General features: G+C 47.4%; 1 protein-coding gene across 22 annotated transcripts in view; it reads right to left on the bottom strand.

Moving 5' to 3' along the window:
- Positions 1-15,986, bottom strand: part of cdc42bpab (CDC42 binding protein kinase alpha (DMPK-like) b) — a 105,297-nt gene that overhangs the window by 10,518 nt on the left and 78,793 nt on the right. For 7 of the 22 annotated variants that reach the window (XM_090243279.1, XM_036985359.2, XM_036985356.2 and 4 more), the window contains 19 exons: positions 13,747-13,871; positions 12,827-12,932; positions 12,325-12,473; positions 12,025-12,116; positions 11,705-11,781; positions 10,408-10,446; positions 8,154-8,273; positions 6,969-7,052; positions 6,683-6,788; positions 6,257-6,393; positions 5,837-5,976; positions 5,466-5,547; positions 5,074-5,293; positions 4,782-4,844; positions 4,395-4,648; positions 3,885-4,224; positions 3,476-3,573; positions 3,302-3,386; positions 2,951-3,074 (listed from right to left, as the gene is read on the bottom strand). In XM_090243279.1, coding sequence (XP_090099405.1) covers positions 2,951-3,074; positions 3,302-3,386; positions 3,476-3,573; positions 3,885-4,224; positions 4,395-4,648; positions 4,782-4,844; positions 5,074-5,293; positions 5,466-5,547; positions 5,837-5,976; positions 6,257-6,393; positions 6,683-6,788; positions 6,969-7,052; positions 8,154-8,273; positions 10,408-10,446; positions 11,705-11,781; positions 12,025-12,116; positions 12,325-12,473; positions 12,827-12,932; positions 13,747-13,871 — 2,441 coding nt within the window. Of the gene's footprint in view, positions 1-2,950; positions 3,075-3,301; positions 3,387-3,475; positions 3,574-3,884; positions 4,225-4,394; positions 4,649-4,781; positions 4,845-5,073; positions 5,294-5,465; positions 5,548-5,836; positions 5,977-6,256; positions 6,394-6,682; positions 6,789-6,968; positions 7,053-8,153; positions 8,274-10,407; positions 10,447-11,704; positions 11,782-12,024; positions 12,117-12,324; positions 12,477-12,826; positions 12,933-13,746; positions 13,872-15,986 lie in introns of all 22 variants that reach the window. The other 15 variants (XM_090243288.1, XM_036985355.2, XM_090243286.1 and 12 more) reach the window with 3 other exon arrangements.

The following is a 15,986-nucleotide window of genomic DNA, read 5'->3' on the forward strand; positions in this document are numbered from 1 at the left end:
CTCCGTATCTCCCTAGTCACGAGATGAGGCCCTTCACCCGGAATGACGAGATCTTTATGCTGGGTGACTTCAACGCTAGGGTGGGACAGAACACAGAGCGTGCTGGGTAGTGCTGGGTAGTGCTGGGTAGACATGGTGTTGGTTAGGTCAACGAGAACGGCACGAGTCCACTAACTCTATATGCCGAGCACGATCTCATTATCACTAACACCTTGTTCCAGCAGAAGAACGAATACAAAACATCATGGATGCACCCACACTCCAAACACTGGCCCCTGATCGACTAAATCATGGATGCACCCACACTCCAAACACTGGCACCTGATCAACTACACCATAGTGAGATGCTCTGACACTAATGACATCCTGCTGACACGTACCATGAGGGGTGCAGAATGCTGGACAAATCACTGTATGATACTGTCTAAACTCCACATGAGAATACGTCCACCCCCCCTCAACGCCTGCAGAAGTCCAGAAAGAGGCATCTGCGCTGTATCCGGCTTAAGAAAAGTGCAGTAAGGGAACGAGTTCTGTCGCTGAAAGGCTGGGGGAGACTGATCCTCTTCTGAGCGCAGATGACCCCATGGACCAGTTGTGGGCATCTATTAGCTCAGTGCTCTATCAGGCAGCGGCCCACTCCATTGGCTACAGAGGTAGGAAACATCAGGACTGGTTCGATGACAACTCTGACACCATCACAGCCTTTACTGGACAATATGAACAAAGCGCACAGGGCTACTCTCAACAGCCCCACATCAGCTACCCTCTGCAAGCAATGGCGTGCATCACGCAAGGAAGTGCAAACAACCTTGCGTGCTCTGCAGAACGAATGGTGGACGAATAAGGCACAATAAATCCAAGTTTATGCCGACAAAAACGACATGCACAATTTCTACAACTCAACTAAAGCTATGGCCCTAGTAGTCACTCCATCACCCACATGAAAACAGCTGATGGTCTGACTCTCTTGAAGGACCAAAACCAGATCCTGATGAGGTGGGCTGACCACTTTGAAGCACTACTCAAATCAGTACTCTCCTGCAGACCACTCCATCCTGGATGAACTTCCTGTCCATCCAGCCATTCAAGACCTCAACCATTCACCAACCTTCCAAGAGGTGTTATCAGCTATCCATTCCCTCAAGAACAACAAGACTCCTGGCGCTGACAGCATCCCGGCAGAGCTACTTAAGAAGGGAGGTTACTTCTGCACCAGAACGCTCCACCAGCACATCACTGAGGTTTGGGCCTGGGAGATCGTCCCCCAACAGTGGCGGGATGCAAACATTGTCACCACCTATAAGAACAAGGGAGACAAGTTCATCTGCGGCAACAGCCAGGGGATATTTCTTCTGGCAAGGTCCTGGCCAAGGTGATGCCACACAGGCTGGTGAACAACATCACAGAGGAACTGCTGCCAGAGTCACAATGCGGCTTCAGAAATCGACACGGCAACTCCAGGAGAAGTGCCGTGAACAACATCAGGACCTTATCATTGCCTTTGTCCAAGGCCTTCAACACGGTGAGCAGGGAACTACTACGGGGCATTCTACTCAAATTTGGCTGTCCAGACAAGTGTGTTAACATCATTTTCCAGTTCCATGATGGGATGATGCCTCAGTGGCCATAGGAGGGCAGGAGTCAGTGCCCTTTGGAGTCAGCGTCGGTGTAAGGCAGGGGTGTGTGCTGGCACCTGTACTCTTTAACATCTTCCTCCTATGTGTCCCCCAGCTTGAGGACAGCAGCGGGGTTGCGGTGGACTTCGGGCTGGATTGAAATCTATTCAACGTCAGGAGGCTCTAAGCAACCACCAAGGTTTTTGACAGAGCGGGTTCTTGAGCTGCAGTATGCTGATGACTATGCTCATGGCCACACTCTGGAAGATTTTCAGTCTGTCCTTGTAGCAGCTGTGAGGGTCTATAGCAGGATGGGACTGTCTATCAACTGAGGTGGTCTGCCAATGGAGATCCAGCCCTCCACCCACCACGCCTGTCTTCACAATTTAACACAAATCACTGGCAATAGTCCCATCCTTCAAATACCTGGGCAGCGTCCTCTCGAAGAACTGCAGCATCGACCTCGAAATTCAAAATAGGAAACTCCGACGCAGGGTCTCCCAAAACAGGGATCTCCACCTCCACACCAAAATCACTGTCTATTAAGCCGTCTGCATCACCACACTTCTTTACAGTTGTGAAGCCTGGGTCACTTAGTCGCCACAACAAGCAGCCCGAGCGACTCCACGTAAGATGCCTGCAGCGCATCCTGGGAATCACCTGGTGTAACCATGTGCCCCATACAGAAATACTTGCTAAGACAAACTGCAAGAGTATGGAGGCCATGGTCACCCAACACCAACTGCGCTGGCTTGGGCATGTCATTAGAATGCCTCGGGAGCACTTGCCGCGGAAGATCCTGTATGGCCAGCTACATCTTGGACGGAGGTCTGCAGAGGGGGCCAGCTACATCTTGGACGGAGGTCTGCAGAGGGGGCCAGCTACATCTTGGACGGAGGTCTGCAGAGGGGGCCAGCTACATCTTGGACGGAGGTCTGCAGGGGGACAGATGAAGCGCTACAAGAACCAGCTAAAAACGTGGCTGAAGAAGTGCAACATCAAACCCACAGACCTAGAGGACACTGATGCCGACCGTTTCACCTGGCGGCAGCTCTGCCAGAGCGGTGTACAGAGGTGGGAGGAGGAGAGGAGCACAAACAGACAGCAAGAACAGCTCAGGAGACATACAACCATGCCTGCCCCCCGCCAACACAGACCGCATACGCCTCAGCAACAATAAAGTTTGTGGATCTCAGATTGGACTCGACAGTCACCAAAGAATCCAGCGCTAACTCAGAAGTGGAAGTCATCATCGGAGACGATGGACTATCATAAGCAGTGTAGTGTGCACTAGGTAGTGTGTAGTGTGCACTACATAGAGTGTAGTGTACCTCCTCTGCTGTAGCCGCTCCTCTTCGGGGACTCTGAAATAGAAGCGTCTCTTGTTGTTCAAGCTGCGAACCATCTGCTTCCTGCTGTTGTCAGAAGTCTCGGGGACCACCAGCTCATCACCCTCTGGAATATTAACAACATGGCCACCGTCATCAACAACAACAGCATCATCAGTAGCATGACCATGATCATCATATATATTTATAATCCAGTTTTTATTTTGTTTGTTGAAAAAAATCTATTTCAAAAAAGAACATGGTAATACTACTGGGGAATACGACCATTAAAATGAGTATTACACTCTCCTATGCATTTAGAGGTCCGAAGGCCTATCCTGTGTGCAAACTGACCTGCCGTCTTGTTTCGGAAGTAGATGAGCCTCACGGTCTCCAGACCCAGGAGGTTCAGGGATCCGTCAGGGTTCAGAGGTCGCACCTTCAGGGTGGATACAAAGGGGTCAAATGTTACACCTACACCAATCCGGCGACCGGCCCTCCGCTACATGTGCAGTCCTATACTCTCACCTTCTTTAGTGGGACGGTCTGAATCCACTCCATTGTGTTGACATCAAACACATCCACAGCATTCTCACTGTACACTGACAGGTAGGGGGCGTTATAACCTGGAGGGGAGGAAGGAGGACAACATCAGCTCCAGGCTTAAAGCTACATTCTGGGATTTGCTTTTAAATGCAAAACGACAGCCTCGCTACTTGTTTTGGTAAACAAGTTTGGGATGAGGCAGAGAACATGTAACCCCTCACAAATTTGTAGAAAGCCGCACTAGAAGCAAGGACTGTCTCCACATGATAGTTTTAAACATATTCGGAAGCTATATACTTTTTTATTTACTTGTTGTTTGTAAACAGTGGAGAAATAAAACCTATGTTGGTTTATGATAACAGTAAGACAATTGTGCTGGTTCAGAACTCACAGGCGGAGTTGGGCACGGCCGGCCACATCAGCTCCTGCTGGCGCGAGCGGCGGCCCTGCGAGTCCACATAGACCCCTATGGCTGAGAAGCATAGCAGCAGCTCCTTGGAGGAGATCTCCACGGCACACAACGCATCCAGGCCCTGCTGGGATATGAAGGCCAGGGTGTGGTCCTCGGGGTGCAGCAGGCTGACCGGGGCACAGTCCCCGTGCACGCTGTAGCGCGTGAAGCCAGCCTGGTAGCCCACACACAACCGCTCGCTCAGGAGACCCATCCACTGGACAGGACCTGGGGTTTGGAGCTCCCGCAGCCGGCGGTGGCGCGCCTTGCTCTTGTTCACCTGGGAGATAGAGAACCATCATGCTGTTATTTAGCGAGTACATTTTTTAAATATTTCATTATCCCATGAAAATAGCCTATATATTGTTGCTTTTCTAAGCAAAGTTATACTACGTAATTTGTAAAAATGCGACAATGTACTTTAAAACCCCTTCCGTCCCCACCACCCACCTCGTAACAGATGACCTGTCTCTTCATGGCCACACACAGACAGATGAGGGAGTTGTTTCGGACGGGCCCGGACACCAGCGCTGTGCAGCCCTTGGTCTCGGCCAGCTTGTAAGAGTCCATCTCCCGTCCGTCCAGCGCGGCCATGGGGAAGAGGCGGACGTGGCGGTTACGACCGGAGATGACTGCTAGGAGCTGCTCCTGGGGGACCAGGTCGATGTGGTAGACCTTCTTATTGTCTCCCACGCGGATGATCTCTGTTAGGTCAGGAGGGGTGTGAGAGAGAGCGAGTTGTCAAAAAGACCTGTGCACTGTGATAGCCAATATGTGGTGAGCATTCTACTGCAAACTGGGTGAAGTGCATCAGGCGGGTAGGTGCAAGAGTCTTACCATCTTTGGTGACATGGATAACATAAAGGCCTTCCTCGTTGCCCAGGGCAACACGCTCGTGGTCTGAAGATAAAACATCAAGAGGACGTTTGATACAGTCTACCGCATAGCTAGGTAACAAGGTGCAGAAACTATGTCCTGATCCCTTCTGAAGTAGAACATGCAGTTTGTATACTACAAACTCTTAATGAGACAGATACAGAGAAGACCCCCCCCCCCCCAACAATTACTTGCTTACTACATGACCAAAATAGAGGGGCAGCGTGTGTGTGAGTGTGTGTGTCTCCCCTACCTATAATAGCGGCGGACTGCGTGGTCTTGATGAGCGGCAGCGTGCTGTCATAGGCCTCTTTGGGCACGTAGACAAAGCGCTCCTTCAGCTTGTTCTTCTTGAGGATGCGCTGTAGCTCGTTGAGAAGCCCCACCCACTTGTTCCTCTCGTGGTCGGTGTCGGCCAGGATCAGGATGGAAGGCTTGTGACTGGAGGAGGCGGACAGCTGGGCAGCAGTCACCTGGAGGGGTTTAGAGGTCAGAGGTTAGGGCTTTTGGAATGGCATCCCACAACCATTTTGAAGCATTGTTAAAAAGCGGAGAAATCTGAAGACTGGAATAGGCGGGGGAGTAATCATGGAGTAAATGTACGACTGTATAAATGCATGTATTCAAGAAAAAAAAAAGGCTAACCCTGAATATACATGGGATGTCCTTGCGGCTGGCGTGAATGACGTCAGACGCCAGAACAGAGCTGACTGAAAACTCCTCATCCCTGGAAAACAGAGGAAGGAGAAAGTGTGTGACAGGGAGAGGGGAGAGGCAGAGAGAAAGTGGGAGAGAGTGATTGAGTCAATCAAATAAAGGACTAAACCCAGAAGTAATTCTAATAAGCAGCCATTTCTCTCCGAGAGACTGGGTTGTAGTTCAGACGGAGCTCAGGTTGTAGTCCTTGTCAGTCTCACGTCACGTCTATGACCTGACTGACCACCACACTGGGCATTGTGGCCCTTCCCCAGCTATGGAAGTTTGAGTTCAGACAGAGCTCAGTTTGTAGTCCTTACCTCATGTCTATGACCTGACTGACCACCACACTGGGCGTCGTGGCCTTGCCCTCTCCAAGCTCATACAGGAAGAGCTTGAAGTCACACACTACGGCAACCGCCCGCTGCCAACCCTTCTTCACCCCCGTTGGCTTGGGCACCTGGAAACACACACAGGGACAGACACACACTTCAGTCTCACACATTGACCCAACCTAGTATTGACAGTGGTAAACAACCTTTAGAGACAGAGACATATTTTATTATACAGACACAATTAACAGGCAAGCCTCACACACAGGTCAGCCACTGGTGATATAGGGACGTTAAACGTACAAGGTAAGGTTTTAGTTTTACATTTGCACTTTAATTCCCAGGTACTTATTCTACCAGGAAATGTTGTTAAAAGAGTGCATAAACAATCTTCGGTGTCATACGTACTCTGACGTGTCCCTCGTAGGCAGTGCCGATGCCCCTCTGAGGGTCAATGCCCAATGGCCCCTTGGTCTGGTCGTGTGGCACGGGGCACACTGCTGGAGCCTTGTCAGCACATGTCACGTGGCACGAGAAGTTACACACTGCAGGACCAGACAGGAGAGAATAAGGGGTTTATATCAGATTTATATCTAGCCTCAAAAGAGACTGTACTCCCACCTCAGTCCTGCCCCACCTCACCTCCTTCCATCCCAATCCCCTGCCTTCTTCTCTTCCTTCCATCTGTTTCCCTCCATCCCTTTCCTCAGATCCCAGTCTTCCTTCCTCTATCCCTCTCCCTCCTCATTCTCCCATTTTTGTCTTCCTCCCGCTCTCCTCCACCCTTTACCCCCCCTCCTCTCCCTCTCTCTCTCGCTCTCTCTCTCATTGTACCTTCGCAGGTGCAGCCCTGGCGGATGAGTCCCACCATCAGAGAGGTGCACTGGTTACACTTGGTTGGAGCACTGAAGGACTTCACCACAAACTGGTGGGCTTTGGGCTGCAGGGGACAAACACATAGGACTAATACAGACGCTTTATTGGACCACAGCAACAGTTTACTTATTGAAATACAGCAACTGGTCTTCGTCGGGTCCACGGGATTGACATTACTAAGTATTGACCGAGGTTAAAACAGTAGAAAGGTATTTGGGAAGTCAAAAAGGATGTCAGGTCTTACCTTGGGTGATGAGCGGCCAATACTACCATACCCTCCTGACCGCATGGTGGCGGTCTGGACCGGCCGTGGGGGGTGGTCTATCAACTAGAGGGTGGGAGAAGACAGAAAGATCTGAGTACAGCTCGGGCTGTGGCGGTCACGAAATGTCATCAGCCGGTGATTGTCAAGCAAATAACTGGTCTGTCTCACGGTAATTGACCGTTAATTAACATAAACACATTTAGCGTCTCCTGGCTTCCACACTGATAAGAACATCTACGTTTTCCATTTAATATAGCCTACACCTTCACAATAAATCCATGATGTATTTTTAGACGGGTCTAAAGAAACATGATATGAAGAAAATGAAGTCTATTTCAGAAGAACAGAATAGCAGACCTCCTTATGTTAGGTCCTGATCTGGCTATGCCAAATGGCTGTGGGTTACACTAGTTCATTTAGCAGACACAATTTGCTTAGAATTCCATGGCATCGTTTTAAGAGTATGAAGAATACAACTGAACAAAGCTGAATTAAATGGAAAGGATACTATCTCCAAACGATTTGAGGGCGTGTGCACATGCGGCTATTCTGCGTTGAGCAGTTAACAACGAAATAGGTACTCCTATATGCGTAATTTAGAGTTATTAATGTAACTTTAGTTGTTCTACAAACATTGGGCTATCCGTTTATGTTTAACACATTGTAAGGCTGCGTGATGCAACTCTAATGATGATTTTAAAAAGTTGAAAATAATCTTCCCCAAACTTGAAACTCACTTTGCAGCTTATGTATCCCAGTCAGGCTCTAAACCCCTGTGCTTCATTTTTTTGCGCAACATGAGCTCATGGGCTCTCATGAGGTGTTTGATTTGATTTTTGATGACATTTGCATTGATGTCAGAGTGATTAGAGGAACAATAGGGTGCGGGGAGTACCAGGCAGTTAGCAAGTTTGGCCATCAGCAGCATCAGAGCTTGGAGAAGCCTAATTACTGTGACTAAATGGTCATGTGGAATTTGACTGCCTTCATGACTCGTGACCACCGGTGTGGCAATAATATGGTCACCTTAACAGCCCTAAGTACAGCACAATATATAATTCGTTTTTATTTTATGGTTAGAAAATCAGCCCTGAGAGGTTAAGAACAGTCTAAGATTAAGCCTAATATAAGTTGGAGGTCCAAAGTTCAGAGGTTAGAGTTCACCTCTATAGGCTCCACGTCGCTGGCCATGGAGGGCGACCGTGAGCGTGACTTGAGCTGGGACTTGGAGTCCTCGCCTCTGGATGGAGTGTTGGAGGGAGTGAAGTTGTCCACTGAGTCCACCTGGAAAAAGGGATGAAAGAGAGAGAGAAATAAAGAAAGAAAAATAGGTTGCAGGACATAGAAACAGGTGATGGAGTTGGTAGAAAGTAAGGAAGCCAAAAGGGACCAAAAAGCACCATCCATGCTTAGAGTAAAAAGCAAGAAAACAATTCAACCAGGTAGATGCACAGTATTATAGGAGGTAAATGGAGACTGTAGTCGTAGCAGAGATGGGACTGACCAATCCATTGGTCAACGGTCATTAGGAAGCCTACAGGTTGGACCACAAACCCATGAACGATGCACACGAGTACTACACATACAGTACATTCAGAAAGTATTCAGACCCATCGACTTTTACCACATTTTGTTACTATTACAGCCTTATTCTAAAATGGATCAAATACATTTTTCCTCATCAATCTACACCCAATAGCCTATAATAATGACAAAGCAAAAACAGGTTTAGACATTTTTGCAAATGTAAAAAAAATTATAAAACTAAATTATTTACATAAGTATTCAGACCATTTGCTATGAGACTCGAACTTGAGCTCAGGTGCATCCTGTTTCCATTGATCCTCCTTGAGATGTTTCAACAACTTGATTGGAGTCCACCTGTGGTAAATTCAATTGGTTGGACATGATTTGGAAAGGCACACACATATAAGGTCCCCAAGAACACAGTGGCCTCCATCATTCTTAAATGAAAGATTTGAACCACAAAGACTCTTCCTAGAGCTGGCCACATGGCCAAACTGAGCAATCGGGGGAGAAGGACCTTGGTCAGGGACGTGACCAAGAACCCGATGGTCACTCTGACAAAGCTCCAGAGTTCCTCTGTGGAGATTGGAGAACCTTCCAGAAGGACAACAATCTCTGCAGCACTCCACCAATCAGGCCTTTATGGTAGAGTGGCCTGACGGAAGCCACTCCTCAGTAAAAGGCACATGACACCCCGCTTGGTTTGCCCAAAAGGCACTTACTGGACTCTCAGACCATGAGAAACAAGATTCTCTGGTCTGATGAAACCAAGCATGAACTCTTGTTTCAATGTCAAGCGTCACATCTGGAGGAAACCTGGCACCATCCCTACGGTGAAGCATGGTGGTGGCAGCATAATGCTGTGGGGATGTTTTTCAGTGGCAGTGACTGGGAGACTAGTCAGGATTGAGGGAAAGATGAACGGGGAAAAGTACGGAGAGATCCTTGATGAAAACCTGCTCCAGAGCGCTCAGGACCTCAGACTGGGGCGAAGGTTCCTCTTCCAACTGGGCAACGACCCAAAGCACACAGCCAAGAAAAAGCAGGAGTGGCTTCGGGACAAGTTTCTGAATGTCCTTGAGTGGCGCAGCCAGAACCCCGACTTGAACCCAAATGAACATCTCTGGAGAGATGTGAAAATAGCTGTGCCGCGACGCTCTCCATCCAAGCTGACAGAGCTTGAGAGGATCTGCAGATAAAAATGGGAGAAACTCCCCAAATACAGGTGTGCCAAGCTTGTAGCATCATACCCAAGAGGACACGAGGCTGTAATCACTGCCAAAGGTGCTTCAACAAAGTCCTGAGTAAAGGGTATACTTACGTAAATGTGCTAACCTTTTTGTTGTTCTTGTAATTTATACACACGTTTGCAAAAATGTCTAAAAACCTGTTTTTGCATTGTCATTATGAGGTATTGTGTGTAGATTGATGAGGAACATTTTGTTTTTCATCAATTCTAGAATAAGCCTTTCACGTAAGTCTGTCCGAATGCACTGTAACCCATTGACCATGCTGACTGTAGCCACGAGGGACAAGAGCACAGCCACACACCATACACTTGGTTTGGGGAAATCCACAAAGCCACGTGGAGGATGACAAAACAGCTGCAGTAGATGCACACATATACTCTACTGTAGTTTATTGGAGGACTACAGTGCAGGCCATACACCCATACACCCACCATGCCTTAAAAGCAAAGACAAATACAATAAAATACTTCACTTTTTTGAAAGTCCAAATGTTGCACCTCCACAAAGCCCCATGCATAACAACCGACACAACACACACACACACACACACACACACCCTTTCATGCAACAGACACAGCTGAGGTTCGGAGGGTGATTGGGCACAGACAAAATCACAAGCACAGAGCCGCTGCTTAGCTTACACGTCTGCCTTTGCTAGTTGGCCCAACGGATGGAGAGCGCTTCGGTGGGGGGAGGGAGAGAGGGACAGAAAAATGGAAAGAAGTCAACATCGAGAAGTCTGAAGTGGCTCTTAAATAGGTCACATTAAAAGGAATGGTAGCCTATCTATTTGCTGAGGATGTCCTTTCCACATTGCACTGAAGGACACTGCCTGGATTGGGTAATAACTCCCGGTGTCCCAAATGACACCCTATTCCTTACACAGTGCACAACTTTTGACCACAGCCCCTGATCAAAAGTAGTGAATAGGGTGCGATATGGGACATAGGCTCTAGGACTAACAGGGGAACTCGTGATGGCACTACAGTGTGGAAGGGAATCTCACTCCAGAGTGTTAAACAGTATGTTCTGTAGTGTCTGGACTCAAAGCCAAGTAGCCATGGATGGCATCAAAGAATGTCTGTATACTAAGTGGGAGGAATCGGCCTCAGTATACAAACATTCTTTCAAGTCTTGACTAAATTCCAAGGAGCCCAAATTCTGCTGCTGCAAACCCCACTCACGCAATGGCTATTTTCTGTTTCTCCGCCCTTTTCCTGAACTGAGCACTTTCTCACATGGATTTAACAAATGGGGGAAACTCCCTCTAGCCAACCCGTTGCTTTTAAATGCATGACAACAGAGTGTGCAAGTGCACAATTTGGGAGAAGGGTGGAAAATCGGGACCTAGCCAAAGACTGGGTATGCTGCTGATCCACTACTACATTCACAGAAGACTCATTGGCTAGTAGGCTTATCTACTCACACGGAACTAGCTACGACGCTCACAGATACCCACACGGACGAACACAGAGAGGTATGGTTCACTCACTCACTCACTCACACAAACACTGGACCAAATCACACCACCACTCTCTGAGGCAACTAGTTAGCATATTATCCATCTACAGTCTAGAGCACCACACACGTCAGCCACTGCCCAACAGAAACTTACGTCTTCCCAAAAATCTATTAAAGAGGATGAGGACGAGGAAAAATAATCCTGACGTGGCAGAACATGAAAGCAAGGAGAACCAAATAAAAACAAGATGTGAAATATTCACACAAATGAAATAAAGAAAATTGAATAGAAGAAAATGAATGTTCTGAACAAAATCTGTTAAAAAAAAAAAGTGAAGGAAGACACTGTCACTCAACAAAAGAAGAGAGGCCTTTTAAACATTTCCTCTAATCTTTAAACAAGTCAGAGACCGTGGAATTTAGAGCAGATTATTAAAAAGCCATCCTGTCTGTAAAGTGCGAGGGATGGCTACTTACATCGAACTGGTCCAAGGCTGTGGTGGGGGCGTTGAGGAAGGCCAGAAAAGAGTTCTGGGAGTCCTGGTGCTTCACACCTACACAAAACAACCACACCAGAGAGAGACCACAATCACATCACCATGCTGTCCTAAAAGCAGCACAGAGAAAGTAGAAACATTTTGCCCTCTCCCAGTTTCATACATTGAAAGTTTCTTAGTTGGTGCTTAAGACCAGATATTCCTATTCCATACATATAAAAACTCAACGGTCGGCACTCAAACAGAACATATAGTTTGGAGATGAGAAACACAGGTCAGAGGGGATGGTTCCAGTCTCACCCCTGCGCAGGCGGAGCTCCTCCGTCTCCTTCTTCAGCCTCTCAATCTCAGCTAGCAGGTCCTGGTTCTTAGTGTCCGACTCCTGCAGCTTACTGAGGACAGAGGAGGATAGATGAGCCAGAGTACGTCAACAATGCCAAATCCGATCATGCAAGCGTAACAGAGTAATGGTTTAGGTGCGCGCTCTTCACTGACTGCACTGTACTGCCGTTGAATGTGCCCCATATCCCAAATCTCAGCGTAGTTCTTGGACTAAGAGTTTAAAGGTAGAAAAGCAAGTAAGAGCAGCAGTGGACGTACCACTCAGTGGAGATGTTCGAGGCCTTGACTTTGTTCAGTTCGTCCTGGATGGTCTGCTTGGCTCTGATCTCAGCGTCCAGTGCAGACTGCAGCTCCAGACGGGCTGACATGTCCAGCTTAGCGAACCTCCGCACCTTCCACGGCATGTCCTGCTGTGTGTGTGGGGGGGGGGGGAGAAAGGGATGTAAATGAAGAAGGGTAAGTCCAATGCAGATGTGAGGAGAGAGGTACAGAGGTTCTTGCGTATGTGTGTATACGTGTGTGTGTGTATGTGTGTATACGTGTGTGTGTACGTGTGTGTATGTGTGTGTGTACGTATATGTATGTGTGTGTGTATATGTGTGTATATGTATATATATATATATATATATATATATATGTGTGTGTATATATGTGTGTGTGTGTATATATGTGTGTGTGTATATATGCATGTGTGTGTGTGTATATGTGTGTGTGTGTGTGTGTGTGTGTATATATATATGTGTATATGTATATGTCTCACCGTGGCCCTGGCACCTAGGCTGGTGTTTCTCAGTCCCTCCAGCTCCTCAGTCATCTTAGTGGCCAGAGCCTGGAGGTAACCTCGCGCATCCTTCTCATCGCTCACCCTGGAACACGCGTCGCACACAAACAGAGAACATATTCACTCGCGTCATTACACAAACACACCCACTCATGTGGGCACACAGACACAGGTAAGCCCTACCCTGTAGGTAGCACGGATGAACTCGTTGACCCTGTCACACAGTCAATAAATACAGGGATATGAGCAGCCCTCACAACTCACTAACCACAGTATCCGTTGCATAAGCTATCATATCCAAACTGTCACTTTAACTGGACTGCAAGATTACGATAACTTGCCATTATCCTCCCATTGAGTATTAGATTAAGGATATGTCCCAAGTGGCACCCTATTCTCGATATAGTGCACCGCGTTTGACCACAGCCCTGGGCTTCAGTCAAAAGTAGTGCACTATAAAGGAATAGGGTGCCACTTGGGACGAACACTAAATAGGCCCAGAGCCAGAGTTCTATGTGTACATACAGGGCATAGAGGGTTCTGAACATTCCTGGCCAGTACATACACATTTCTCCCACTAGGGGTCTCTAAGGTCCATACAGGAGCTCCAGTCGTCACTAGTTACCACCCTATCCATAACTACAGTGCTAACCTTATGCCCAACCCTAACCGTACAGTAAACCCAAAAAGCACATTTCGGTTTTCATGATTTTTTACAATATAACCAATATTGCCTTTATGGCTGTGCTATCTAATGGAAACCAGGAGCTCTGGGCCAGACTCTATTCCTGTTTCTTCTACTGCAGTGGCCTGGAGTGGCAAGCAGGGGGCACCAGTCACCACTGTATCAGTTCATTGTTACAGAGTGTGTGTGTCCTATAGGTCTCTCCGTCCCTCACCACTGTATGATCTCAGTGATCTGGGCCTCCCAGTGAGCAACGCTCTCCTTCTTGTCAGCCAGCTCCCTCATCTCCTCCTCCAGCTGTCTGTTGCTGCTGCTCAGCTTCTCAAACATGGACGTCAGCTAGAGGAGAGAGGACAGGACAGAGGGCAACACAAAGTCAATCCGAGCCATAGATATTATACAGAGTTTGGCAACCTCAGCAGATATTGCGATAGAACTTTAATTTGAGCCATGTTGCGCCAGATTTTCAAGGGTATGACAGGGTGGGGAAAGGCAGGGCAGGAGAAGGGGAAAGAGGGACAGAAGATAGAGGGGAGAAAAGGTTAGGGCAGAATGTAAGAAAGTTAGGGAAGGGGGAGGGGGCATAAAATAAAATAAAAAAGGGGGGGGACAGGGTACAGGGGAATGTTAAAAGAAGAGGGGAGAGAAGGACAGGCCAGGGGTGGATGCCAACCAAGGGTAGGGTGGGTAGAGATAAAGAGGAGGACAATTATAATACAATTATGATCGATGATGTCATAAGTGCTGATCCTAGCCTTCGTGGTAACTGGCCATATCTAAATACCTGTAGCTGGCTTGGTAATTATAAGCTACTTGACAGTTGCAAAGGGAATGTGTTTTAGCGTAACGGTTTGACAGTGGGAAATTATTACTGCGCATATTGCAAAAATCTGATCAGTGGCAAGTAGGTTGTTGGTTGACATAGGACGAGCAAAACAATGGTAAATGCAAGCTAACATGGACCCGGAGTTAGAATACACCGTTTGAAGGATCATTTTAAACAGGATAAATATAATAGTTCCAAGGTAACCTTGCATTTGTTGACATGTGTTAAATGTATTTCCGAACGAAAGCAGCTAGCTTTAGAATAGAAAACATTTAAATATAATCTGATCATTCATAGAAAAAAATAATATATATATATATATAATCTGATCCTTGTGTTCTGGCTTTCATGCGGAAAGCATGTGAAACAGAATGATATGGGCCTGCGTCCCAAATGGCACCCATTTCCCAAATAGTGCACTACAGTTGACCAGTCCCCTGGTCCGAAGTGACGCACTATAAATGGAATAGGGTGCCATTTGAGACACAGCCAATGATATGTGCTTCTCCCTATTCTTCCCTGGCACAAGTTGAGCATGTGTTCAGGAAGTGTTGGGGAATGTTCCCTATTTTCCACATACACCCAGGCTGCTATCAACTTCCAGGCATTGCTTCATACTTAATATACAATACCACAAAAACAAACATCACTTTTAATACGATACGTCAGAAATCCTACAAAAGTATTTTGCTTGGGAACTTCCAATTCTCATTCCCATTTCTCCCACTTCCAAAGTCAATAGTATGGGATCCAACGGGCCGGTCCATTTGCGTGTGTAAGAAACTGTGGTCTGTTTTGAAGGTAGATATAGATGAACAGTGATTATATTGGCTTTGCCAGGAGAGAAGGGTGGCGCCGGAGGAGATGGCTGCTGTTTTACGGAATCCTAAACGACTGTGCTATTTTGTGTGTTTTTTCGCATTGTTTGTAACTTATTTTGTGCATAATGTTGCTGCTACCGTCTCTCATGACAAAAAAGAGCTTCTGGATATCAGAACAGCGATTACTCACCTCAAACTGGACTAAAATGTTTTCTTTAATGAGTCCGACGCGAAGGATATACTGCATCTCCGAGACCAGGCCCAAATCCCCGTCATTCTCGCGAAGAAAATACACAAATACAGGGGGCGGAGATCGGGGTGCCTTGTCAGAATCTGCGGCGAGTGGGTAACCCGCTCCTACCGTCAGTTCTATTGGCCAACGTGCGAATGGATGATTTCCATTCGAGACTATCCTACCAACGGGACATTAAAAACTGTCATATCTTATGTTTCACCGAGTCGCAGCTGAACGACGACACGGAAAATATACAGTTGGCTGGGTTTTCTGTGCATCGGCAGGTCAGAACAGCAACGCCTGGTTATGTCGCTATGCTCTCAGACGAACCATCAAACAGGCAAAGCGTCAATACAGGACTAAGTTTGAATCCTACTACACTGGCTCTGACGCTCATCGGATGTGGCAGGGCTTGCAGACTATTATGGAATACAAAAGGGAAACCCAGCCGCAAGCTGCCCAGTGACGCAAGCCTACCAGATGAGCTAAATGTCTTTTATGCTTGCTTCGAGGCAAGCAGCACTGAAGTATGCATGAGAACCAGCTGTTCCGGACGACTGTATGATCATGCT

This window comes from Oncorhynchus mykiss, chromosome 8 (genome assembly GCF_057628025.1).
Source record: "Oncorhynchus mykiss isolate SJ-2025 chromosome 8, ASM5762802v1, whole genome shotgun sequence".
In the NCBI taxonomy this organism is placed as follows: Eukaryota; Metazoa; Chordata; class Actinopteri; order Salmoniformes; family Salmonidae; genus Oncorhynchus; species Oncorhynchus mykiss.